Source organism: Mytilus edulis, chromosome 3, assembly GCF_963676685.1.
Source record: "Mytilus edulis chromosome 3, xbMytEdul2.2, whole genome shotgun sequence".
NCBI lineage: Eukaryota > Metazoa > Mollusca > Bivalvia > Mytilida > Mytilidae > Mytilus > Mytilus edulis.
The window spans coordinates 35,164,094-35,190,805 of record NC_092346.1 but is presented as its reverse complement, the minus strand read 5'-3'; the positions used below and the strand labels follow the sequence as shown (position 1 = coordinate 35,190,805).

General features: G+C 32.8%; 3 protein-coding genes across 5 annotated transcripts; 2 read left to right on the top strand and 1 right to left on the bottom strand.

Annotated features, from left to right (window-relative positions):
- Positions 1 to 2,227: 2,227 nt before the first annotated feature.
- LOC139516327 (uncharacterized) lies at positions 2,228 to 6,427 on the bottom strand. 3 transcript variants are annotated; one of them, XM_071306372.1, is made up of 2 exons: positions 6,337 to 6,427; positions 2,228 to 4,108 (listed from the first exon to the last, which is right to left on the bottom strand). In XM_071306372.1, the coding sequence occupies exon 2, from the start codon at positions 4,086 to 4,088 to the stop codon at positions 2,403 to 2,405; it is 1,686 nt and encodes a 561-aa protein (XP_071162473.1). In that variant the 5' UTR covers positions 4,089 to 4,108; positions 6,337 to 6,427; the 3' UTR covers positions 2,228 to 2,402. The 3 variants fall into 3 exon arrangements, 2 of the variants coding, with proteins under 2 accessions (XP_071162473.1, XP_071162474.1); XM_071306373.1 differs by lacking the exon at positions 6,337 to 6,427 and adding an exon at positions 5,900 to 6,031; XR_011662944.1 differs by lacking the exon at positions 2,228 to 4,108 and adding an exon at positions 5,988 to 6,118 and having other exon boundaries at positions 6,337 to 6,412.
- Positions 6,428 to 8,773: 2,346 nt separating this feature from the next.
- Positions 8,774 to 13,198, top strand: LOC139516339 (trans-L-3-hydroxyproline dehydratase-like). Its single transcript, XM_071306391.1, has 4 exons — positions 8,774 to 9,339; positions 10,344 to 10,493; positions 11,261 to 11,400; positions 12,896 to 13,198. Exons 1-4 carry the CDS (start codon positions 8,889 to 8,891, stop codon positions 13,154 to 13,156), a joined length of 1,002 nt encoding a protein of 333 aa, XP_071162492.1. The 5' UTR covers positions 8,774 to 8,888; the 3' UTR covers positions 13,157 to 13,198.
- A 6,285-nt stretch (positions 13,199 to 19,483) lies between these two features.
- LOC139516312 (trans-L-3-hydroxyproline dehydratase-like) lies at positions 19,484 to 23,641 on the top strand. Its single transcript, XM_071306352.1, has 4 exons — positions 19,484 to 19,969; positions 20,674 to 20,823; positions 22,191 to 22,330; positions 23,292 to 23,641. Exons 1-4 carry the CDS (start codon positions 19,519 to 19,521, stop codon positions 23,550 to 23,552), a joined length of 1,002 nt encoding a protein of 333 aa, XP_071162453.1. The 5' UTR covers positions 19,484 to 19,518; the 3' UTR covers positions 23,553 to 23,641.
- Positions 23,642 to 26,712: the final 3,071 nt, after the last annotated feature.

The following is a 26,712-nucleotide window of genomic DNA, read 5'->3' as shown; positions in this document are numbered from 1 at the left end:
TTAAAATAGCCTTTGTATTGGGTTTATATGAACATCAAGATTATGTAATGTATGTAATATAGGCTGTTTTCTGTATGACAGTCCATATTTGCATGTTCCTACCATACATTGGTCCGGCAATTATTGTAATGTTTTTTTCCAACTTTTTATCGCACGAACTTTGCGATTGGATTTTACGAAAAAATGATTACATATGCACATGTACAACACAAACAGTTAGGTTAATGTATTAGAAATCCAGGAATAGATGATGATAAAACATTTTGTGGCTCATTTTTAATTTTATTTTCTAACTATGGAGTGCTACCTAATGCAGTATGTAATTCGGAGACAAACAGTTTTGAAGATAAGAAAAACACAAAAAAAAAAGAAAAATTGTATATAGCTTTTTATGTATATTCGAAAGCTTCATCAGTCAATAAACATTTAAGAGGAGTCAGTAAAGTTTTAGGGGATTAACGTAGAGGTCATCGGCATACATTATAGAACTTCATCTATTTTTTGTGAAGAAATAAGATTTGATGTCAAAGGAATATTTTGTTCAGCAAACTTTTGAAAATGAAAAAAAAAAAATATCAAATCAAAACTTTACAGGCAGTGAATGGTCAATGGTCAATATTGATGTTAAAGGATTATTAAAAACCGAATGTACAAAGTTATCCAATATTTTTCTTCATATTTTGTTTTCCAAACATTTTGCCCTTTTCGTTCTTGGAGAGGGACAATGGACCACAGTGCTTGAGATGGTAAATACCATAAGGGCCTATATTGAAAACGGGTAAAATATATTTTGTCATTTCAAGTTTACATTTGAAAAGGTTTTTTTTTTAATGTTATGTTTAATCATCAAATATTAGGAAAGATAAGTGAAACTCCAGTATGTTACTAATATATGTATGTATTTATATTATTTTTTCGAATGCCAATAAAATGCTTCATGGAAAATCTTTGTACATGTATGAGCATACCCCGTCAGTAACACTTGATGATTTGAAATACTTAAAATACATATAAAAAAGTTCATGCATTTTTTGTCAAAACTAAATACGCATATTGATATATACAGATACATAGAAATATAAAAGAAAATATCATTAACATACTTCATATATATTTATATACATATGCTATATTTACGTTATATTAATAACATAGTTTAAATAAACATGATTTATTTAACGACTACATACTACGAAAAAGTTACTATTAAACTCATAAATGTATATAGTTTTTGTATGGTTATTATAGAATGTTCATTCCCGAGAAGATAATAGCAACTTCATTCAGAAATCATTTTTTTTTCTATTTGAAAGTTCGGCATCGTATTTCTTATGAAAACACTCGGAAAAAAATATCATAAAAGTTATTTCACGACTAAATTTGACAAATTTGTTACTGTTAAACTCTAATGTATATTGTTTTTGTATGGTTATTATAGAATGTTCATTACGGAGAAATCATTATTAAAACACAAATATTGAAAGAGTTATTGCTCCCTTCACATGATAGTAACCAATATATTGTTGGTGCAGGAATTCATGTTTTGCCTTTGAATAGTGATTCATCTAAGTCACACAAAAACTTTAAAAGTATTGCAAGAAACTGCAAGGAGTCAATATACGAATGAAGGAATCCAACTATATATAGTAATGGAAAAAAACTGTATGCGTGAAGAGGACTACCCAATAAAAAGTATAAACTTTGAATTCGCCAAATGTGTGTATAGAACTGAATTTCAATTTAGTTAGATTAACTATGTAATTGACATTAGGGAGCTACCATTTGATTTTTTTATGGGGGGCTAGGATGAAAAATTTTGTCCTGCATTTTTTTTTAGATGTAATCTCTGTCCTGCCTTTTTATTTTTCACTCTGTTCGGTCCTGCCTTTTTTTTTTTAGTTTATCCTGACTTTTTTTTACCTAAATTGTCGTCCTGACTTTTTTGTTTTGCAAGTGTCTCATCCTGCCTTTTTTTTTACTCAAAACTCCTGTCCTGCCTATTTTTTTCAAATTTCATCCTAGCCCCCCATAAAAATCAAATGGTAGCTCCCTTACTACTTTACCAATGAAATTAATTCTGTTTGTCTCTTATGTGAAATTTGGTACATACTTGTAAGTGTATGAACTCAAACTTCATTATTAATAGTAATTTCTCTAATGTGAACAAATTTAATTTGATGTGTTTTGTTGGCCTGATACATGATACCGGTATTTTCAAAGCAAAAAGAAAAGCCAAATTGTTATAATTATGAAAAATGTTTCATTGACAATAGTATTTGATATATAATACAATTCCTTTGTTTAACAGTCCTTGTATTCCTTTTATCTTATTTTAGTCCAGTTGTCAGTGATAAATAGTTGTCTGTTTTTCACATTTTTCTTTTAAAAAATGTTTGACTATTTTAGAATCCTGCAATATCTATGGCATATAGCTTTGCTTCTTTAGTTTGAATACCTGCAGCCCTAGTGCATCCTATATAAAGTTGTCCACTTCTGTTAAATGCAAAAGAACAAGGAGATTGCATGCATACTTCTTTAAAATTAAAATATGATAATAAAAACCCATTGTCATTGAGGATGTGCAAGATTGAGGTATTTAAACTTATTACAACAACATTGTCACTTGGTGAAGTAGCAATGTTAAATGGTTTGAAGGGTGTACTCTTATGTAGGATTGAATAACCTGCATACTCGTTTATTATATTTCCTTCTTGTCCCAAAACCACAACTTTTCTGTTGTCGTCAGAAATCTTATCTATTACATGTATATTTCCATTACTGGTACTTGAAATATGCCATGGGTTAGTAAACAGAGGTTGGTTATGTTTATCATGTTCATATACAGTCTCTTTGTCTCCTTTTTTGTTCATTATGATTACAGCACTTCGTCCTAGTTTAACTTGTTGCGCTCCTACTATCAGTTTATTTCCACTGCTTAAATGAACGGCTGTGGGAATGAAAGGGGTAACATCATATACTGAATCAATCAGCTCACCATTACTGCTGATTTGCCGTAACCTTGTTTTCCCTGAGACACACACTAGGAGTTGATTAAATGGAGAGACTGCCATTCCGCAAACAAAAATGTTAAATGTAGACATAACCTTCAAATTGTTTTCTACAGGTATTACTCTCTGTAATACTTTATAATTACCAGAACTCACCCAAATCGACTGGTCAAGGCATGGACTCACGAAAGCTATTATCTCAAGTTCAGTCTGGTATTCTTTTTTTATCACAAGCGATATTTTTGTTTCTTTTGACAAACGTATTTCATCTTGTAATGATCCAACGTGGGATTGGTTAATATTCCCTGGAACAAATTGTAGTGGTGAAAAATAACTTTGCTTGGTTTGCGGTTCTTGGATTTCAGCGGATATCTGCATCATAGTGGCCCCTTTGAAAAACTCAGTAGCATTGGAAGTCTCAATTAACTCCTGTACCTCATTGACTTTATCCTCTGTCTCTTTTGTGAATAATGATAAAGCATTAAGATCCGGTTTGACTAATGTTAAATAAGTTTCATGACTTTGATCCAATTTATCTACGAGTTCCTTAAAATATTTTTTTACCTGTTTGTCTATAATTTTCTCATGTGTGAGAATATTTTGTCTTACCTTTGAATACATAGAAATTCTCGCCGACATAGTTTTGTTGAGATCATCTTTTTTAACCTTCATACCAGAATCTTTCTTTGTCATTTCATTTTGTTTCCTTTTAAGGCTTTCTACGTTCGTTTTGTAAACATCACCGATTTCAATTAAATCATGTTTCTTATGATCTTTGGCAATACAGGATGGACACACGAAAATATCACATGTCTTACAGTAAAGACACGATAATTGTCCAGTATGTTCATGACATTTAATATTGGTAAAATCCAGTACTTCTCTGTGCAGTCCAATCTCGTTTTTATCTATTATCTTATGGTCAAGCCCATTTTTGAATTTTGAATGTACTTTGTCCTTACAATGGTCACACATAAGAAGACTGCAGTCCATGCATTTCCATTGTATTGGTCTATCTGTTTCACATAATCCACAGTTTACCGGTGCTTGACCACTCCCGTGTGGTTGATAGGTTGCCATAGTGAAGTTGTTACAGGTTGCTGATTTAAAAAAAAAAAAATTGAAATTACTTGGTGTGATATAAAAGTTGTCGTAAGATTGTAATTTATAATTGATACTGATTAAGATAGGTATGTATTTTTATCAATTCAGAGATAGAAAAAATTTGAAGTTTATAATTGAGTGCACTTACAAATGTATGATAAACTGTTGTATTTGATTTTTGATACTGATTGAGATATGTATTTAAATCAATTCAGAGATAGCACAAATTTACAGTTTTAAATTGAGGTCACTTATTAGTTTATGATAAAATGCATCACCAAATTCAACTCAGGAATGACTGTAATGTTTTTTTTCTTTCCCAAGTACACGGATGCCCCAACCGCACAATCATTTTTTCTATGTTCAGTGGACCGTGAAAATGGGATAAAATCTCTAATTTGGCATTAAAATTAAAAGGATCATATCATAGGGAACATGTTTACTAAGTTTCAAGTTGATCGGAACTTCATCAAAAACTACCTCGACCAAAAACTTTAACCAAAACTTTGATTAAAACTTTAACTTAAAACGGGACAGACGGACGAACGGACGAACGAACGAAAGGACTGACGGACGAACAGAAGGACTGACGGACGAACAGAAAGACTGACGGACGAACAGACGGAAGGACGCACAGACCAGAAAACATAATGCCCAGAAATGGGGCGTAAAAATGTGGTGAACACTGAATAACTCGCGTAGCGTGTTATTTTAAAGGGGTTCGTTTATGTTTTATTGATTCCATGAATCAAAAAATCACCATATATATTCTATAATTGACAGACTCAGGCCCAGTTCACCTCAATTTTAATACAAAAGGCAGAAGATACCTGGGAAACAATAAAACAAACAAGTAAAATAAAAGAAACTATATTACGGACCACCACAATGATCAAAAAGAAAAAAGTGATGAAATACACGCAAGTATAATGACACTACACAGTAAAACACTTATCCCATAAAATGAATGAGAAATTAAAAAAAAAAAGGTATGGGGATTTCATGTGCTTCAGAGTGGTCAGAAAATCCTACTCCAATATTGACTATACTTTGGTGTTACTCATTTTAAAATATATTTATGAATATTTGAATCGTAATTATGCATCGTATAATCAGATTTGTTAATGTTTAACCCTAAGATACCACGAATTCGTAAACAAATAAAACATTTCATTTTATATTGATGCAAATTTTTGAAATGCGTTTCGTTAACTAATAACCCATATCTCTGTTTACGTATATGTATATAACTACATTACATGTATGCTTCATTAAAAAAACCCCGCTATTTTATTTTAATTGGCGAACAGAAATCTCGCGTTATTCTTAAATTACCATTCATTTCATTATAATTACATTAGATGTATGTTTCAATATAATACGTTGTTCTGATTGGCTAACTGCAATATCGCGTTATTCTTTAATCAACTTTATTTAAGAATTGAATGCTTCTTTTTGTAAATTTATTGGGGTGTAAAAGCGTTGACCGAAGTACATTTTGTATGAAGCGCGGAAGCGCTTCATTTTAAAAATGTACGCACGGTCAACGCTTTTACAACCCTATATAAAAGTTACAAAAAGAAGCATTCAATTCTTATAATTACATTTTTTAGCTAGGATCATGAAAACACGATTTTTATCAAGTTTTATTTAATTCACCTGTGCACTTTATTGTGGGACCTCGTGTCATCATGAATGATACATGTTATTGTCTAATGCAATTGCTTACGGAATAACATGTGATGTGCAGTTAGCCAATCAGAATAACGTATTATAATGAAACATACATCTAATGTAATTATTTCAAAATGAATTGTTACATTCATTTTGGCACGTGCTTTTACAATAAAGTGCACATATGCTGAGACGGACTCAACTAGTTTAACCAGGTGACTGCAATCGCAATCTCGATGAAGATATAACGAACACAACTTGTTTGAAATTGTAATTATAAATGTCATAAATTCCACCAGAAAGGTTTACATGATAGTCAGTAGATTGGTAAACTGAAAGAAATAAAAATACAATATTTTACAATGTGTACGAATTAAATATGAATGTTAAATACAAGATTATTAATCGAGTCAAAAACGAAAGTAGAATTTACAGTTCATTTCTCGGAAATAAATAACTAACAGTTCGTATGTATTTATAAACCACTTATCCAATATAACGGAGTTAAAACAGATTAATTTATCACAGTTTATGATTGAATCAAACGTACTTGACAGTGGTATGTCTCGATTTCCGTAGGAAGTTCAAATGTCGTCCATTTTCCATACATGTGTTGAAATATTGAAGCGGACGGTGTCACAGAAATTAAAGGTAGTCGATAATACGGTGATTCGAAAAATCGGTCCAGTTCAATTTGTTATAAATATGAAAACATGTAATAAACATTGAATGTGAAACAGAATAGCACAGGTAAATAAAAGAAAAAAACTTGATAGTGATCTTGTTTTCATTATAAATGTTTTTTACGTAATTTCATAGAGTTGTAAAATCGTGCACCGTGCGCACATTTCAAGAATGAAGCACTTCCGCGCTTCATCCAAAATATACTTCGGTCAACGCGTTTACTCTCCAATGAATTTACAAAAAAAAAGAATTCAATTCTTTAAAAATGAAAGTAACATTCATGATGACACGAGTTTGTACAATAAAATGCACGGGTAAATAAAAATAAAACTTGATAGAAGTCGTGTTTCCAAGATCTTGGCCAAAAAATGTAATAATAAGTAATAAATGATTCTTTTAGATATTATATAGGGTTGTTAAAGCATTAACCGTATGCACAGTTTTTGAATGAAGCTTTTCAACGGTTTTATACTCTCATAAATTTACAAAAAAGAAGCATTTTATTGTTAAATTGTTAATCAGTCCCATTTGATACATTATATTATATCATTTTAAAATGTTTGATAAACATGTGTTTTTCCTGTTTTGTTTCCGTTTTTTATGTTCTGAGATTAAAATGTTGAACATTTTCCTTGATCTCTTAATTTTTCAAAGCAATCTTTTGGTTCGGTTTTTTTTTGTAGACGACGAACGTCTAGCGTACACAATTAAAGGCCTGTATCTTTGATATATTTTTTTTTATGTCATACCAATTGTTGTATTTTGTGACTATTCCCAGATATTAAATGCAACAGTATAATTTTACAACGAACAACTTTCAATTAAATATGAACAATTATAGTTTTAAGGTTAAACTTTTCTGAGGTTGTAAGTGCCAAACTACTTTTATGCTATTGCATTTATTGGTTTCGGTGTATTAAGTTTAAACACAGGCAATTGTCTCAGAAAAAAAAAATCGAAGACAAGTGCTTATGTATATTAAGTCTTTTGTTTAACAAACAGACAAATACTTTATTTGCCAATCACGACACCCCAAATGATCAGAATAATTACAATATAGTGTCAAGTATAATTTAAAACTAAATCAAAAATATGTGAAACAAAGTAATTAATTTTGATTTAATATTCACTAAAGTATAGAGGGGGGATAGGACCTTTATCGGGACTCCGGGATCGGGTATTTTTAAGCTCGGGATTTCGGGATTTACCCCTTCGGGGTCCGGGAATTCTTTTTTTCAAATTTCGGGATCCGGGATTTAACTTTATTTAAATTCGGGACCTCGGGATTTCGTGTTTTTAAGCCCGGGATTTCGGGATCAGGACCCCTCCTACCCCCCCCCCCCCCCCTCAGTATAGGACATTTCTTAACTTTATTTTTTCTAGATTCTTTTCATCAGTTTCCTTTTACCATTCATCTTTTCGATTAGATGGAATGATGGTTTCTTGTTAAACGTCGAGTAACAAATACGTCATACAGTTGGGTCCGAGACCACAATTGTCGTCACAAATATAGTCCCTAGTGTTGACAGTGGGTTACTTGCTAATATTTTTTATACCCCTTCCAAATTTATTCCTCCATATTTTATGCCTCAAATTGTAAGTAGGGGGGTGAAATTACACTGTAAAAAAGTTGGGTTTAGAATTGTAAAGGAAAGTAGTGATTTGGTCCAGCTGAAAAAGGTTAAAAATAAGCACTTCGGAAGCTGTCAAAAGATTTCAAGACGCCATACTTGAGGGGGGATAGGACCTTTACGGTCCGGTAATTTACCGTGACTCCGGGATCGGGTGTTTTTAAGCTCGGGATTTCGGGATTGACCCTTTCGGGATCCGGGAATTCTTTTTTTCTAATTTCGGGACTTCGGGATTTAGATTTTTTTAAATCGGAACCTCGGGATTTCGTGTTTTTAAGCCCGGTATTTCGGGATCAGGACCCCTCCTACCCCCCTCCATACTTGAATCATAAAATTGTCCATATTTTGAGTTAGAGCCGATGAAGTTTTCTATAATTTTGATATAATTTGTCCCAAAAGTAGTACAACACACTGTAAAAATTTCATTGAGAAAGCGCAGGTGGGATTTTTTTAATTTTCATTTATGTTCTAAAAGAAATGCACTACGAATGAATTGTTGTCTCGGACCAGTATAAGGACCAGTGTCGTTAAGATTAACTCGGCATATATATAGTAAACGTAATAAATGGATAATGTTAAAGTTCATTATTCAGGACGAACTTAAGTATCGTATATTATGTGTATTTATAAAAGAGGTAATATTACAGTTTGTCACACAAATACGATGTATCAAATTCTATATATTTAAAGGTCACCAAGTCTTCATTTAAAGGTAGAAAGTCACCCCATATTGGCCTCTAGGGTGAAGATATTAAAGCTATTAATAGTGTTGTGTATAAAAGGTACTATGGATGAATTTGTTACTACCGAGATGCATACCGGTGGAGAGCCTCTGAGGATAATCGAGAAAGGATATCCAGACATTCATGGTGCAACTATATTAGAAAAGATTCAGACTATGAAGAAAACAATGGAAGACAAGCGAAAACTATTGATGTTTGAACCAAGAGGACATTATGACATGTATGGTGTGCTGTTAGTACCACCAGACATCCCGTCTGCCGATGTAGGTGCTATTTTTATGCATAATCAAGGATACAGCACGATGTGTGGTCACGCTGTGTTAGCTTTAGGTAGATACATAGTAGATAAAGGAATTGTAAAGGACCCAACAATTCCGGAAACAAAAGTCAACATACAATGTCCGTGTGGATTGGTTGAGTCTTATGTCAAATATGATGGAAAGAAAACAGGAGCCGTAAGATTTTTTAGTGTTCCGGCATTTTTATTTGCTAAAGGTAAGTTTTAAATGAATAAGCTAAAGAATTACTCAATCGTATTAAATTGACATACCGAAAAGCTAACAACCCCACCGTGATTCCCATGAAAAAGTAAAAATCGTGCAACATATCGTCCCCTGAAAAACATTTCAATTGTGCAATATCCCTTTAAAGATACACATTGAAGTTGAAAAACAACTTTCTTAGTACTTACAAACAATAAAAAGTTATGTTTTGTACTTGTTATAGCATAGAAATGGAATCATCGATCTAACACATATTTTCCAAAGCATCTTTAAAAAAATATTATTGCGACGAAAAAAACCATTTTCAATTATGATTTATAGTATCTCTATTGAACCTCTGCAGATGAAATATGATTTCAAGTTTCGCTGTGTGATCACAGCCTTTACTTCTTGTTTACTGGCCATTTTTGAGTATGCCTCCTACAGTGAAATGAATACACAACGATTTTGGATATACGTTGAGAGAGCAACTCAAGGATGCAATAAATTATAGACATCAAGAGGTCAACATAGACAACTTTGAAGTGTGCATAGCTTGTCTTCATCATTTAAAGAATACGTCACAGATTCGTTTGTAAAGATCAATTTACAGAAAGAAGTATGTAAAAATCACTATATTTCGTTGAGTTGTTGTCTCTTTGGCATATTTTCCGTTGCAATTCTCATTTTCATGTTGTCTTTTAGATAAAATTGAGAATATAAAACGGTGAATGCGTCAAAGAGACAACAACCCAACAAAAAGATGAATACTGCGCAAGACCACCAACGGGTCTTAAACACGGAAAGAAAATCCTGCACCAAGAGGCGGGCTTCAGCTGGTACCTTAATAGCTTTTATTTATTGGATCGGTTGCTATTTCATTGACAAATCTTTTCATTCATATATAAAAGGCAAATTTTCTGCAAGCGCAAAAGAAACATAACACATTGGTGTATAACAACAACACAAGCAGGAGATTTTACAATTCTTTTAAGTATGATTGTTTTTTTTACATAGATATTTCAGTTGACGTTCCTGGTTACGGGAAAATAACAGTAGATATATCATATGGTGGTGCGTTTTATGCTTTAGTAGCTTTGTCACAGTACAACATGGACAGAAGTGCGACTATACAGAAAATAAGGGATGCCGCAGGTGCCACTACCGGTAAGCTAATGTGATTACGTCACGATAAGGGGCGGACCCAGGATAAAAAAAGGGCCCAGGACAGGGGCGTAGTTAAATGAAAGTATAGAATTTCTGTCAAGTTGACCCGAACGATTGTTTTAGAAATGCTTTCATAATACTCATAGCTGGTCTAGTTTTAACGAAGACAAACAATACAACTTTCATTGATATGATTAAACATTTCAAAGCTGCATCTGCATGGAGTGAGGTATTATATAAGATAAACCAATTTGATTTATATTTTGATTTAAATTTTATAAAAAAGAAGGACCGAGGTGTTTACTAAAGCAAGACATTAATTTTGCTCTTGCAAACATATTTGAATGCACAGATGTTGCGTGAGCGACATACTGGAAAGAGGTCTTCTCTAACCGGTGTCATGGATCATCTTGAACTTGCAGTATAGTGTAAGATTTGCTGCTTATTAAATACCCCTTTGTAACATTCAGTTGAAAAATAGCAATACTATTGTTTTTACTTTGCCTTTTGCATATTGAAGAGCTTGTACATGGTGTAGGAATTTCGGTCATACATTTACACACAGTATCCTTCCTCCTCCATTCTAAAATGGCGAATGTTGTTATCCACAAATAACAAGTAAACATTTTGTTTTAATTAAAATGTAGCAAGGCATGCATATTAATAACATGACTACTTCTTTCCGTATTAAAACTGTTTAGGTATAATATAAAGCTATTCTACTAAATGAATAATATAATCATCAATTTATATGATTGGTACTGTAGATACACTGAAGAAACAGCTAAAACTGACCCATCCAGACAGTGAGGATTTAGCCTTTCTCTATGGTACTATTGTGACTGACGGTAAAGACCAGTACTCCGAAGATGTATCCTGGAATGTTTGTGTATTTGCTGAACGAGAGGTGTGTACACACTTCTGTGTGATGTATAGACATAAGAAGATGTGGTATGAGTGCAAAGGAGACATCTCTCCATCCAAATCATAATCTAAAAAGACAAACCGTTATAGTTCAAAGAACGGTGTTCAACACGGAGCATTCAATTTGGCTCACACCGAACAGCAACCTATAAAGGGTCCCATATATAGTCTGTTATGTTATACTAGTAAGTAAAACACGAATGAAATTAGACAATATGAAAAACAGATTTAAAGGCATATCAGAAAGTCAAAGTATTGTGAGTTGGTTTAGTTTTAACAGCCATAAAATCGTACAAAGATAATACGACTTATGTAACAACTCATGTCAATATATACCTTAAAGAGTAAGCGTATCACATATAGTAATCTTTAAAGGGTCCTTGCAATCAAATGAAAAATCTAACGACCTAATATAAGATATAAGATAGTAAAACGAAAAGCAATTACGGTTGATGGCAAACAAATAATAATCACAGGCTCATTTCTAATTTCTAAAGACAATCAAGTGCAGAAGCTATAGTGTGCATCGGTCTACTAAGGGAAAGGTTCCTGGTTCGATTCCCGTTCGGGGATAAAAATTTCAGGGACTGAACTTTCGGCTCTCCCTTGACACCATTTGCGAGTATGGTCTTGAGAAAACGATGATAGTCCGTTGGAAGGAGACGATAAATGGCTGACCCGTGTTAAGAGAGAGCCATATGATCTCTTGCACGTAAAAGGCATGCTTTTAGATTTCTAAAGGGGCAAGCTAATGCCGCTATAAGGCAGCACTCGCACCTGTAAAGTGAAAAGGGATTGATATAAGTTGCAACAACTTGTTTTTCAATCCACTATAAATAAATATGTTGAGACTAGAAGGTAGCAGGAATTGAATACAAATTAATAAGGTAGATTTTTCTTTAATCTGTCTCAATGTTGTTTATATCATGATTTTTTTCTTCAAAATAATTTAAAAAAAACATTGGTCATCGAACTTTTTTCAAGCAACATGAATAAATACGAAATTGTTTATGAAGATTTTGTATATTACACATGGAAACCCCAATGTTGTGAAAATTGAACGATAAAATGTTAAAATAAAATATGAGACGAACTTACGAGATAAACTTAAAATACTAGACACACATTTATAAAAGTTGTAATATCTGCGCTATCTTCCGTTATATGAATACATTTAAAAAAAACAAAAAAAAACATCTGTAGTTGTAAAAACAGAAATATTATTAAGATATAACACAGTATTTCTGTCTCTATCTCATAATTTGCATTTCTTATCAAATATATAGATTTTTTTCTGCCTTTTTACAATCTAAAGTGGCAGTAGAAAAACGCGATATATACTTTAAGTTAGAAATATATTTGTAACCTAAGGTGTTTTGGCTTTAAATATACTTATTTCGTGTCATGAAAGAATACATTTTCCCAAACTAACGTTTTTATATAGTTATGTAAATACAGTATTATTATTTTTGATATAGGTTGACCGTTCTCCGTGTGGATCAGGTGTAACAGCAAGGATAGCGCAACAATATACCAGAAATCTTATAAAAATAGGACAAACGCGAACATTCGAGGGACCGACAAGCTCAAGATTTACTGCAAAGCCTGTAAAAGAAGTGACATATGGTGATTACAGTGCTGTTATAGTGGAGGTTTCTGGGAATGGATATTACACCGGAACATCAAAGTTTACATTGGAAGCAGACGACAAAATTGGAAGGGGTTTCCTACTTAATTAATATACATATGTACATGTAATAAATAAACCCCATATTAACATATTTGACGGTTTTGATATGCTATTCTTAGCCTTTTTTGGGGCATTGTTGACCGAGTGGTCTTAATAAGTGAACTACTACATATCTAGCCTGTTAACTGGGGTTTTGAGTCAGCCGATTCCGGTACGGGACAAATGCAATCGACTCCAATTTTAGTTAACTAGGATTGTCAGATTTTTCTAGCGTAGGTCTGTGGTTCTCCTTTGATACTCCGGCTTCTTTTGCCAATGAAAACTGTCCGCGACTAAACAGCACAAAAGTGTTGAAAGTGGCGTTCAACACAAATCAATCAATCAATACTAGCCTTTCTTTATTTTAATGTTTCATATACATACATTCACAGTAGAAGGCAAATGTATGCAAATGCTGATGTTTTATAGATTTAATTATTTCCGTTATTCATTTTCAGTTGTATGGAAACCACCGGGAAAAAATTATACATAATTAACTCCGCCCACTAATCAACAAACACTATTTTTGCACATTTTTCGTGTACTTCGTGCTAAAGGTCATGGTAAAAACGAAAGTGAATTTAACTAATTGGAATAAGTTATTGACAATATACATTTTGTTTGTATATATGAATAATTGATAGAAGTATATGACAATAAATTAGCATGATAATTATTGTTTGATAAATATTTTACGTGCTATCTACTTCAATTGAAATTGACATCTACATTTTGTACTTTAGATTCCTACATTGGTACCAGCGGATTATCGGATTTATTTAATAGAAATAGTTTAATTATCAAATTTGAAAGTACGAGCCTCGGCGAGGTCTAGTTACATGGTCTAGTACAGAACTTAATTCATTTTCATATAATTACATTAGATGCATGTTTCATTATAACACGTTATTATGATTGGCTAACTGCACATCACGTGTTATTCCTTAAGCAATTGCATCACTCAATAAAATAAAACTGATCATTCATGATAACACGAGGTCCCACAATAAAGTGCACAGGTGAATTAAATAAGAAAAAATATAAAATTCGTGTTTTCATGATCCTAGCTAAAAAATGTAATTATAAGTATTGAATGCTTCTTTTTTGTAACTTCATAGGGTTGTAAAAGCGTTGACCGTGCGCACATTTTAGAATGAAGCGCTTCTTACAAAATGTACTTCGGTCAACGCTTTTACACCCCAATGAAGTTACAAAAAGAAGCATTCAATTCTTAAAAATAATTACCATGTTCTCGTCCCGAAATGTATGTGATATTTGCCACTGGAGTTGAACACCAAATCCGTCATCTTCATTCACTCATTCGTTTAAAGGGGAGGGGGTTGTTATATGGGTAAAAAAATGTCGAATTTTCAGTACATCCATGCTATTTTATTTTTTTGTTTATTTTTTTTTTTATTTCTAATGGAACTTTTAGTTGTAATGGTATAAATGAAAGCTTGTCGGATTTGTGATTCAGAACATCGATAATAAACACGATTTACATCTACTAGTATTTTGATAAGATTAAAATGTATTTAAGTCCGGTTTTGGGGGTATTTGTGTGTGTACAGTGTCAGAAAAGCACATTTCAAATGATTTTTTTCCTATTTTCTGATCGCCTTGATGTCTGCAAAAGGGACTTTTTAAGAACGTTAATAATTACTCTAACGAAAAATCGTAGCTTCTTAATCATTATATGTAACATATCATCTACATTATCTAAATTCTAAATTCAATCAGCGTACGGGAGGTTCATGTCCATCCTGTTACAGCTACTTAAACCAGCTGTGATATTGTTCTCTCATGAATATCGAATCAGTCATGCTGATTTCAAAAGTGCAAAGTAACCTTTACATTCAAAACACCACGTTTCTTGAACGACAGTGTAGAGAAAAGAAATTTTAAGACATTTTATAGTGAAAAAAAATTGAGGGTATTTTTTTTCATGTCTATGCTGTTACCAACAATTTTGATTAATTACACCAACAGTATACTTGTAAAATGTGCAATAACGTGTTGGAAATCAAATCCACAACAGAAAACCATAATCACTTCACCAAAAGGAGAAGCTATTTCACAACAGCAGTCAAAAATGAAGAAATCTGTCTATCCTGTTACTATGGTTGCTATGGCTATAATAACAAGATAGACAATTGTAGACAGAAACGTCGTTAAAAATTTATCTTAGTATATAGTTGCAAAAAGTAAAATCACAAAAATACTGAACTCAAGAGGAAAATCCAATCGGAAAGTCCATAATCACACGGCAAAATCAAATAACACATCAAAAACAAATGGACAAGAACTGTCACATTCCTGACCCGGCACAGGCATTTTCAAATGTAGCAAATGGTGGAATGAAATATTTCGTTGTTTGAACTCATCTTAAAGTTATAACGTCTTATTCTTCCCAATTAAGCATTTACAGGGGCAATACTGATATCGGTAACAGGATTGACAAAAAGGTAACAGGATAGACTTTTATATAGTGATATATCATAAACGTACGTTCCTGTTACTAACGAAACAAAGAGAAAAGTAAACTAACTTATGAGGGATTTACTTGATGTTGGGTTTATTTGAAAGAGAGAAAACATGCCGAACAATATGTATTGCTATCATAGACTTGCATTACTGGTGGTATTTTTTTACAACTTTTAAAAACCAATTTTCTGAGGCATTTTTCAGTACAACCTGGAAAATTGCCAAATAATTTATTATTTTACAGAATGAATATATATAGAAGTTTACTCGCTTGAAAACCATCTAATTGGTTATTTTACAGAATGAATATATATAGAAGTTTACGCGCTTGAAAACCATCTAATTGGCTACGTAAAACAAGCTTAAAATTATCTAAACGTTTTCTTAATAACCCAAAATTTCTTTTAAAAATGGTAACAGGAGAGACAAAATATTGTACCACCTATCAAAAAATGTTTCAAGATATTCTTGTATGACATTATTAAGATTGCATTTTTTAATATGTTGTTCTTTAAGTACTGTTTGTTTTGATTTGATTATGTAGAGGGTTGTTTGAATAAGTAACTTTTAATAAATTTTTCAAAATTCGACATTTTTTGAAAATGACTCATATCCTTAAAAAAATGATAAAACCAAATCATCATTATCTCCAAAATTATGAACAATCATTTTATTCGCTGTCTTATCTCTTTTCTATTTTTGTTTGTCATATGGTGCACATAAGTCAGTATACTGATGGGAAGAAGTCTGTTCCAGTGTCGCATGTGGAGCAGGATTTACTTACCCTTCCGGAGCACCTTAAATCAACCCACGTTTTTGGTGGGGTTCGTGTTGCTCAATCTTTTATTTTGTATAATGTGTCCTTGCTGAACTTTCCTTATTTTCATAAAAGTCGGAGTTCATTCAGACAATTGTCAAAAACAAGAATTTAAAAGAAACCAGGTCATCTGATTTCACATTCAGATGTATTGATGATGTTCTTTCCATTAACAATCGAAAGTTTTCTAATTGGATTCCCTAGACAATAACTGTTAATGATCTATAAATATCAACTGTATTTCTACGAGGCTGAGACAGGTGACATACGAGCTTTAGCTATTCCTCCTGTTTCGAGCCGAGTAAAAGAAAGAAACTGTGGAATGGTTGTCAATGGGACAACTTTTCACACGGAAGAAATAAACAACTATAGGTCACCGTACGTATTTAAACAACGAGCAAAGCCCATACCGTATAGTCAGCTATAAAACGTCACGAAATGTCAAATATAAAACAATTCAAACGAGAAAACTAACGGCCTAATTTATGTACAAAAAAAAAAACAACCAAAAAAATCCGAGAAACAAATATGTAACAGCAACAAACGACAACCCAAAATTATAGCCTGCTGACTTTGGACAGACATACACATACCAGAATGGGCGGTGTTAAACATGTTAGAGGGATCCAAACCCTCCCACATACCTGGGACAGTCGTGTAACAGTACAACATAAAAACGAATTATCAATATCAGTTGAAAAAGGCTTGCAGTTGAAGGCCGTACATTGACCTATAATGGTTTACTTTTATTAATTGTTATTTGGATGGAGAGGTGTCTCATTGGCACTCACATCACATCTTCCTATATCTATTAACTCATCAGATGGATACAAATAGACATACATCTAACTTAAACACAGAGTGGACGTGGCCGGGTACTTGTACATCCAAACAACAAAATTTTCTTACATACGGAAGACGATATTAAAGGGCCATTAAAAAAATATGTTCGTTATAACGACATCGCCATGTCGTAATTTCGACATAACATGTCGTAATTTTGACATAACATGTCGTAACAACGACATCAATATATATATAAAATAATCTGTGTTTAATATGATTGCCAAGAGACTAAATGACTTAGAAATTACCAACTATAGGTCATCAAAATGCCCTCATATTTAATGTATTTCATTGTTAAATAATTTACATGAAGCTTAATATTATTAGTTACATAGTGTGCTAGTGACCCAATACGGTATATATGGGGTCAGTAAATTCCATATGGGGTGAGAGCGAAGCTCGAATCCCCATATGGAATTTACTGACCCCATATATACCGTATTACGTCACTAGCACACTATGTAACGAATTTATCTTACCGACTATCTTAACGTGTGAAATTAAGACTAGTGATTCTCAAAATGAGCAAGTCTTCAATACTGTTAACATTAAGAAAATACTTCCATTGATCCTACAAAAACAGATGCCAACAATAACGACTTGTAAGGTTTAAATGTGTTTTATGAAATTATTTCAATCTTAATCATCAATTTCTTCGTCTGTTGGAACTTTTAAGTTTTTTTCTCAGTACCGTTTTGTTTTTATAAAGGGACATAACACCATTACTAACCGTGTATGAAATAAGCCCCGCCCCCTTCTTACCTAATATGGAAAATAAAGGGAAATAACTCCACTACTAACCGTGTATGAGATAAACCCCGCCTCCCTACTAACCTAATATCAAATATACACGGTTTGCACGCGGACGCTTTTAACCAATCATATTCCTGGAAATGTATAGGAGGTAAGATAAAAGTATATATTTGTTAATTGCATAGCTTTTGTTATTTGAATTCACTGGTTACAGATATTTATTTGTATTGTAAAGTTTAATATGTGCATCGTCGCAAAATCTTTGGTTACCTTCTTTGGTTACCTTCTGTGAAAAATTTATATATTCCATAGATCTTAGCTCAGACTAATATATAATCGACCGTGCAATGGCTGTTAAGGTTATAAACCTCCACTTGGTGAAAAAAGAATAAATGCAATCTCTGATGACTGACATTCATGAGGACTGACATTCAGTCCAACCAAGGCAAGCCAAGCTTAAGGGTGAATTGAAGTATCGATTGCTCTATTTCTCAAACGTTGGGCACGATGTTCTTACAACACGACATTACACTTAAAATGCGGCGTCGAAGAGGGTTTTTGACTTCGATTAATTTTTGCAAGTTTTATTCGTTTTTTTATATGTTGGTTCATTCTGGTTCTGTTCGTTTTGTCATGTCATTTTATCATAAATTACCTCAAGTTGCGGAAATCGATTTAATAATGTTTGTCCTTTAAGTTAACGGTTTCGGCAAAAACGGTTCGCAATCGACAAGATCTGGATGCAATCTGGACTCAATAGGCAGAAAGACAGCAATGAAAAGTTTCTCCAGATCATTCCCGTTCCACAGGACACCGTCCAGAATACACAGAACATTGTTAGGATTTTGATCCGATACAGCAGAATCTGTCACGACATAGGCACGATTGTAATCCGACTAGACAAAATCAGCTGAGTTTCCCCGAATGTTACGGGACGCACCTAACTGTCGGGATGCATCGTCGAACTATTCGGACTCTTCCCGACCCGTAGGAATCTGTTACGAACTTAAACGAGTACTGAGTTCAGACAATGATAGGACATTCCACATAATTGAGGATAGTAATCCGACATTTTCACTTTTCGTGTCGTATCGCTGTCTGATCTCAAACGAGAGCAATAATCGGCAATGTGTGAACCCCGCATTAACCTTTTACCACTGAATTTCAAGAACATTGGTACCCAAAGAATAGTAATTAAACACAGTAGACCAAGCCAAATAATTTCAAAAACTGTTCCCATATATGCGTTGATATTATATTCAGCTTTCAAATGTGGTTTACATTCACATTCCAAATCGTTAATTGTGTATTGTCTATGTGTGTTTTTTCATAGACTTATAACCCTGAGAAATCAGTAAACTTAATATCTTTATATATGTGTACACATTTACTAACGCTATATTAAGGTCATTTTGTAAATGATAAACAAACCTGTCTGTTATCTAGACTGTCGTTATTGTAAGACTACAGACATGGCAACCTTTGTTACAACCGAGATGCATACTGGAGGGGAACCATTCAGAATTGTAGAAAAGGGGTATCCTGAAATACCAGGAGACAAAATATTGGATAAAATTAACTACCTGAAGAAAGAGTACGACCACCCGCGTAAGCTCATAATGTGGGAACCACGAGGACATTTTGATATGTTCGGGGCAATACTAGTTCCCCCTGATCTACCCGAGGCTGATATTGGTGTTATATTCATTAATAATGAGGGGTATAGTCCTATGTGTGGACATGGTGTTATATCTTTGGGACGATATATGGTTGATAAAGGACTTGTGAAGAACCTTACTATACCAGAAACAGTTGTGAGAATACAATGTCCCTGTGGACTTGTTGAGGCACGTGTGCAGTACGATGGAAAGAAAAGTGGAGCTGTTAGCTTTCTAAGTGTCCCTTCCTTTCTTTACGCAAAAGGTAAGATGAAACAATTATAACTGGATAGTTGAGTACACAAAAGGGTTTTTATTTTTATTATGATTATGATTGCGATTTTTCAAGCATTCCTTCGATTATTAAGCATTACTTAGGAATAAAATGTAGCTGTTAACATCAATACCAAAATAATAGAGTAAGACTATCTTCTGTTGTTAATAGTCTTCGGAGGCAATAACGAGATGAACGCTCATTACCACAACCAAATTGCTTTCATTATCTGTTCAAACGTTTTATAAAATCAAATCTTATTATGTTAAATATCCAGTCTTTAATTTTTGCTTATGTGCTGTGTCTATATGCCTTTTTGTGCTTCTTTGTTACATATTTGTTTGCTTTTATAGAGATAAAGATTATTAACACAATGTTGACTGCTGAACCCTTATTTTTGACATTTTTACCATTTATGTCTGTTTGTTATTGTTCACACATCGTTGCCAATATGATGGAATTAAATGCGACTGTCATACAAGTGAGAGGTTTAGCTAGCTATAAAACCAGATTTAATCCATAATTGTCTTCATTAAAAAATACCTGTACAAATTCAGGGATGTGACAGTTGTTATAATCCATTCGTTTAATGTGTTTAAGCTTTTGATTTTGCCGTTGATTAGGGACGTTCTGTTTTGAATTTTCATCGGAGCTCAGTATTTTTGAGATTTTACTTCTTTTGTATATTACATCAGATGTATCAGTTGATGTACCAGAATATGGAAAGATTGTCGTCGATATCTCGTTTGGTGGTGGCTTCTTTGCCCTGGTGCCTGCATCACAGTTTAACATGAACATTAAATCATCAGCCAGCAAGATAAGAGCAGCAGTTGGAGCAACTTTAGGTACCTATATTCAGTTTACAAAGATTTCTCAGTTCTTTAAACAATTAAACTGTATATACATGTGAGGTCAAGGAACAGTAAATAGTGTATGTCACCGATTTGCTACAATTTTACATACAACCTTGGCTCGTTGAACTAAAACTGTATTTTTACTGATATTAACTCTTTTTTAATCTCTGTTTTCATAATATTGAAAATTTATTTTAAGTACACTAAAGTTAATTTTGTTGCTATTTTTACTATCGGTTGTGGTTTGTTTGTATGCGTAAAAAAAGTCAATCAGTCAATTAGTTTCAGTTTTTTTGATATGATATAATTATAGTTATTAGTTTTTATGTGACTAATCATGTAATGCATTCGAATTACAACATATAAAATGCGCAATTTATAAAAAAAAAAGATAAAAGAAGAAAACCAAAAAAATATGAATACCTGTACTCTTCATTATTATTTGGAAATAATAGTTGACTTTAACTGACAATTCAAAAACAACACTGAAAAGGAAGGTCAAGAACAATTACTGAAAAAGAAGAGTTGAGCAAGGAAAAGAAGGTACGAAATCGGAATAGAATTAAATCAGTCTAGGAAGAACACTGCAACAATCAACAAGTTCACAGTACTGACAAAATCAGTACTGCTGCAGTACCACAAAAATCAATACTGTAACCATGCTGCAAAATTCATATCGAAACAGTTTTTAAAAAATCAGTACTTGAAAGTAGAGAAAATTCTGTATTGAATTTACATAATAAGATACTATACACAAATAAGTATTAATAATCAACAGTTACAAAGTTACAAAAATAATAACATTACAACTTCATAGCTTAGTACTTATGTATTGACTTACTAGGTCGGAAAAGTACCAGTCAAATGTTAGTATATTTGTGGAAATTGTAACAATAACTATAATTGTAAGTTAATTATAAAAATAATTATATCCTTTAACATATTTGATTTAACAGTCAAACATTGAACAGAACATTAAAGAATCTGTTAATCTAAAACAGAAATAACGGAGTAGAGTAAACTCGAAAAAATCAATCAATGTCCTAGTTTGATTTCATACGCCTATGGATGAAATGCCGTGAGCGTAACATAAGAGGGTCTAAATTGAGGTGTCTTCAGTTCTGTTTTTTTAAGGATATTTCGTCTATTCCTTATTTGCTCTAACTGGGTTTTTTTTGGCATCCTTTATTACTTAGCATTTCGCTATTTTCCATTCTTTAAAGAGCATTAGTAAAACTCTCTCAGTAGCCCACCGAAAGCCTGTTGAATAGCAAAATTGTCTGTACCTATAAATCAAACCTTTATTTTCAAGTGGCAGTCCAATTTATCCTGAATACATCACATTCATTGTATTTTAGAACAACTGAGGAAAGACTATAAAGTAGCACATCCCGATTACAGTGACCTATCATATATGTATGCAGCCATCATCACTGATGGAAAAGATGAATACAGTAAAGAAGTTACAGCCAATTGCTGTGTATTTGCGGATAGAATGGTAAATAATAAATGTGATGTCGTAATTTTTATTTTTAATTTAAATACTTATAGCATTGCCTTCGATATTCGATAAATATTACGTGTAAGTTGACTAAAATATTTTTTTTATCTGGTTATCAATGACTCCTCAACAAAAACACTAAACTACAAGGTAAATTCAAAAAGCAAGGGGTCCCTTAAAATAAACAGGATCAAAAGCTATTCTTTATCAACAATGTAACGAATGTTGAACCTTTGTCTTATTTCTGACTAGTACAGGAACATCCCGAAGAATAAGGTTTATTAACCTTTTTTATAGATAGCTAAGCCTCCCGCTTCTACTATAGTTGTTCATACATTTTTAGTTCCGTGATATTGATGAAGTTGGATGAACATATAAAACGCAAATATATTACTTTCATATTGGAAAAAGTGAAATAACAATAATTACCGAACTCGAAGGAAAATTTAAATTCCTTGATCAAAGTCGAAGTCAAAAGCCCAAACACATCAAATGAACGGAAAACAACTGTCGGATTACTGTTTCGGTACAGACATCTCCTGATATAGGAAAAGGTGGATTAAACCTGGTTTCATAGCTAGCTAAAAGTCTTATTTGTATGACTGTCGCATTAAATTCAATTAAATTGAAAACAATGTGCCAACAAGATTATTTCTTAGTATCGTTATTAGTAGTCCAGAAAAGTATAAAAAAAAAGGTATGACAGAGCAAATTGTAATCTTGGGAAATAAATCTAGTTGAATACATCAAGGAACAAAGCTCCTAAACCATAGAAAATTAAATTCTGAAAAATAACTTATTATTGGAAAAAGCTTTTAATTGGAACAATTTTAATGAACTGGAATAAAAAAAAGGAAGGACTACCTGGTATGCTACATATGTTCGCCGTAGAAGTTATATAAAACCCAGTAAAATATAGATATATAATTTCTACATAAGATTTATATTTATTGTTTAGTTGGATCGCTCACCTTGTGGATCAGGTGTTACATCCAGGATAGCACAGCAGTTTGGTAGAGGATTGATAAAACTGGGTCAAACAAGGACGTTTGAAAGTATCACAGGTGCAACATTCAAAGCAAAACCCGTAAAATCAGTGAAATGTGGAGATTATGATGCAGTCATAGTAGAGGTCACGGGTAATGGTTACTATACTGGTACATCGACCTTCACTTTGGAGGAAGATGATATCATAGGCAGAGGATTTTTATTGTCGTGAACCTGATTTTATATGTAACTTTTATTGATTATATGTAATCTGTATGTTAAAGTGGAAAATTGTGATTATCAATAAAAAAAAAATTACACGTGATCGAGGAAATGGTACAACAAGTCTGAAATAAACAAGTTACAATTCATGACTCGATAAAATATCATCATTCCGTTTGTATTTTATTTTTGACCATCATAATGACCACCGACGAACACAAAAAACTTCTTTAATCATAAATATGTTTATGAATTGATTGCAATAACGTGCGCATGGTGCGATTGAATTTTTCAAGATAAAGGAGTAGGTCCGGTAAGGGCCGATTTTGGACTCATATTTCAGGTTCATCTGACGAAAGATTTTGGACATTTTGTAAACACTTACGTGTCTATTTCATTCGATTCGATTCGTTTACGTGAAAGATTTCAACTGATTTAGTCATTAAATACGCTCCGACTCAAGCTCAAATATGAAAAATCTATCAAATATGCCAAAAAATGACACTTTTCAGATGTTTTTTTGTCAAAAATGAAAGTGGCCGCATCCGTGTTCATCCTCAACCTTTATATATGTTATGTATTATCATCAAATACAACTTACATTTCAATATTAAGAATGAACACAAATGCGGCCACTTTCATTTTAGACGGAAACCGTCTAAAATTTAGCTCAAATGCTAAAATTGTGAAGATTTCAGTAATTTAGCATGCCTTAATGATGCTAGTAATTGATATATGTGACTTGTATTGTCAAAACAGCCCATATTTATGTAGCAGAAGCATTCTTCTTTCCAATAAATAACTAAAAATTTACATTTTAACAATTTTGTAAAACTGCTATATTTTGGGGCAAAAAAAGGGTCTTACTGGACCAACTCCTTTGATTTCGTATTATAGGTTAAAAATAAGTCAACCATTGTTTTCACCTGTGCAAAACTGTTGTAGAGCGAATCAACCAACAAAATGGTTCACCTTTGTTTTACTTTCAATGTTGGCATTGTTTTCCCTTAATTATATGAACACACTAAAAACATACATGAACATAACCAATTTCAAGCTGATGAGTAAAATTCAAGGTCACATGAAAACGGATTCACTGAGGTCGAATTATTCAAGTGAATAATTCATCAGCGATGTTTTGAAGCTTATTTTAACAAAATGGAACTAGACTGGTCGCTAAAAGCAAATTATTATTTCTCCACTTTACTTATTACTTTTCATTTTCATTTATAATTATGATTGCAACTTGTTAAATAATTTAGAATGAGTATCTACTTTTACCTAAACTCATCATTTCCCGTGCTTGTATTTCCTATCATGATTTTCTTGATAGAGGTTTGCTACTCACAAGGAAGCTATTAAACCAAGAGTTCCAAATGGTGAAGTTGAAATCATCCCTTCGTAAATTTTACGGACGCCATTACGAGTTGGTTGACCGTTATGGAATAACCGTTTCACAAATGATATCGGATATACTCCTTACGTCGTAACTACAATCCCCTTCCCTTTCATGAATATGACCTACCGAATTAGACTATTTACCGGATTTGTAATCACATAAGCAACACGACGGGTGCCACATGTGGAGCAGGATCTGCTTACCCTTCCGGAGCACCTGAGATCACCCCTAGTTTTTGTGGGGTTCGTGTTGTTTATTCTTTAGTTTTCTATGTTGTGTCATGTGTACTATTGTTTTTCTGTTTGTCTTTTTCATTTTTGGCCATGGCGTTGTCGGTTTGTTTTGGATTTATGAGTTTGACTGTCCCTTTGGTATCTTTCGTCCCTCTCCTTTATATGCAAGTTTCAGATATATGATGTACTACAACTTGTTTCACACGGAATGCTAAGAATTGAATACTATGTGTTTAAAAATTTATACAAATTGAGTGAATCACATTTTAGAAAGTACTTCCGCACTTCATGCAAAATGGGGAGGTCACTTACTTTCATTTGTATAATTAAAACAAAAATGATAAAAATGTGTATGCTGATTCCTATATTTTGTATTCACGGCTCATTTCCCGATGTCAAATATCTCATATCTCTTTACATTCATCCACATGTATATGGAATTGAGGTTAAAGTTCTGCATATACATAACGTAATCGACTATAGTTATAACAAAATAAAACGATTTCAATTACTCATTCATTGGAAATAAATTATATGGTTTAAAAAACCTGGTCTGACCTGAATAACCCCATGTACCGAGGATAAGAAACAGAAAGTGATCAAAGACATGATTAAGTAAGCATGCAATTTATCATTCACACGTTTGGTTTTTTGCCGTTAAATGCCATGAATGCGTAAAAAAGAAAGGTAATCGTACCAGTCACAACTCATCATAGACGTTGTTCGTACGTTTAATTGTTATTTTCTGAAGTAAAAAAACACCAAAAAAAACAAACAGAAAACAGTCAGATTTCAGAAATCTCTTCCAAATCAGATATGATAAATTTACGGGGACATTTGAATTTTAGTCATATGTATACTTAATCGTTTATTGTTTGAATCGGAAAAGAAAAAAGAAACATTGAATTCATGCCCGATGTATTTTATCTGCTAGATTAAAATATTCTGCCAAAATAATCACAATATTAAAACATGGCGTCAGACTGTAGGTGATACCTATTGAGTGTGTTATTGATTTTTAATTGAAATTGAGAGAATGTCAAACTGTTTAATAGTGCATAAAAATTTAATTCTCAAAAATACTGAACTCCGAGGAAAACTCGAAAAGGAAATTCCCTAATCGAATGGCTTAATCAAAAGCTGAAATACAACAAACGAATTGATAACAACTGTCATATTCCTGACTTGGAACAGACATTTTCTCATGTAGAAAATGGTACATTGAACATGGTTTTGTAGCAAGTCAAACCTCTAACTTGTATGACAGTCGCATCAAATTCCATTATATTGACAACGATGCGTGTACAAAACAAACAGACACAATAGATAAAAATGTCAACAACAAAATACATAAAAAGAAATAACAACGACTGCGAAAAGCAAACTCAAGGTTCTCACCATGACGAAAAGGAATAGACATTCTTAACTTCTTTTAAAATGAAAGCATATTTCCCACCAACAAAACATCATTGCTATTCATGAATAGAACAACTTCGTATCAAGCAAACTATGTGGATGTTGTGATTTATGGTAGATAG

Coding starts and splice junctions, on each gene's coding strand:
- LOC139516327 (XM_071306372.1), bottom strand. CDS start 4,088: ATGGCAACCTATCAACCACACGGGAGTGGTCAAGCACCGGTAAACTGT.
- LOC139516339 (XM_071306391.1), top strand. CDS start 8,889: ATGGATGAATTTGTTACTACCGAGATGCATACCGGTGGAGAGCCTCTG. Junction 9,340..10,343: donor GGCATTTTTATTTGCTAAAG/GTAAGTTTTAAA, acceptor TTTTTTACATAG/ATATTTCAGTTGACGTTCCT. Junction 11,401..12,895: donor GTGTATTTGCTGAACGAGAG/GTGTGTACACAC, acceptor TTTTTGATATAG/GTTGACCGTTCTCCGTGTGG.
- LOC139516312 (XM_071306352.1), top strand. CDS start 19,519: ATGGCAACCTTTGTTACAACCGAGATGCATACTGGAGGGGAACCATTC. Junction 19,970..20,673: donor TTCCTTTCTTTACGCAAAAG/GTAAGATGAAAC, acceptor ATATTACATCAG/ATGTATCAGTTGATGTACCA. Junction 20,824..22,190: donor AGCAGTTGGAGCAACTTTAG/GTACCTATATTC, acceptor ATTGTATTTTAG/AACAACTGAGGAAAGACTAT.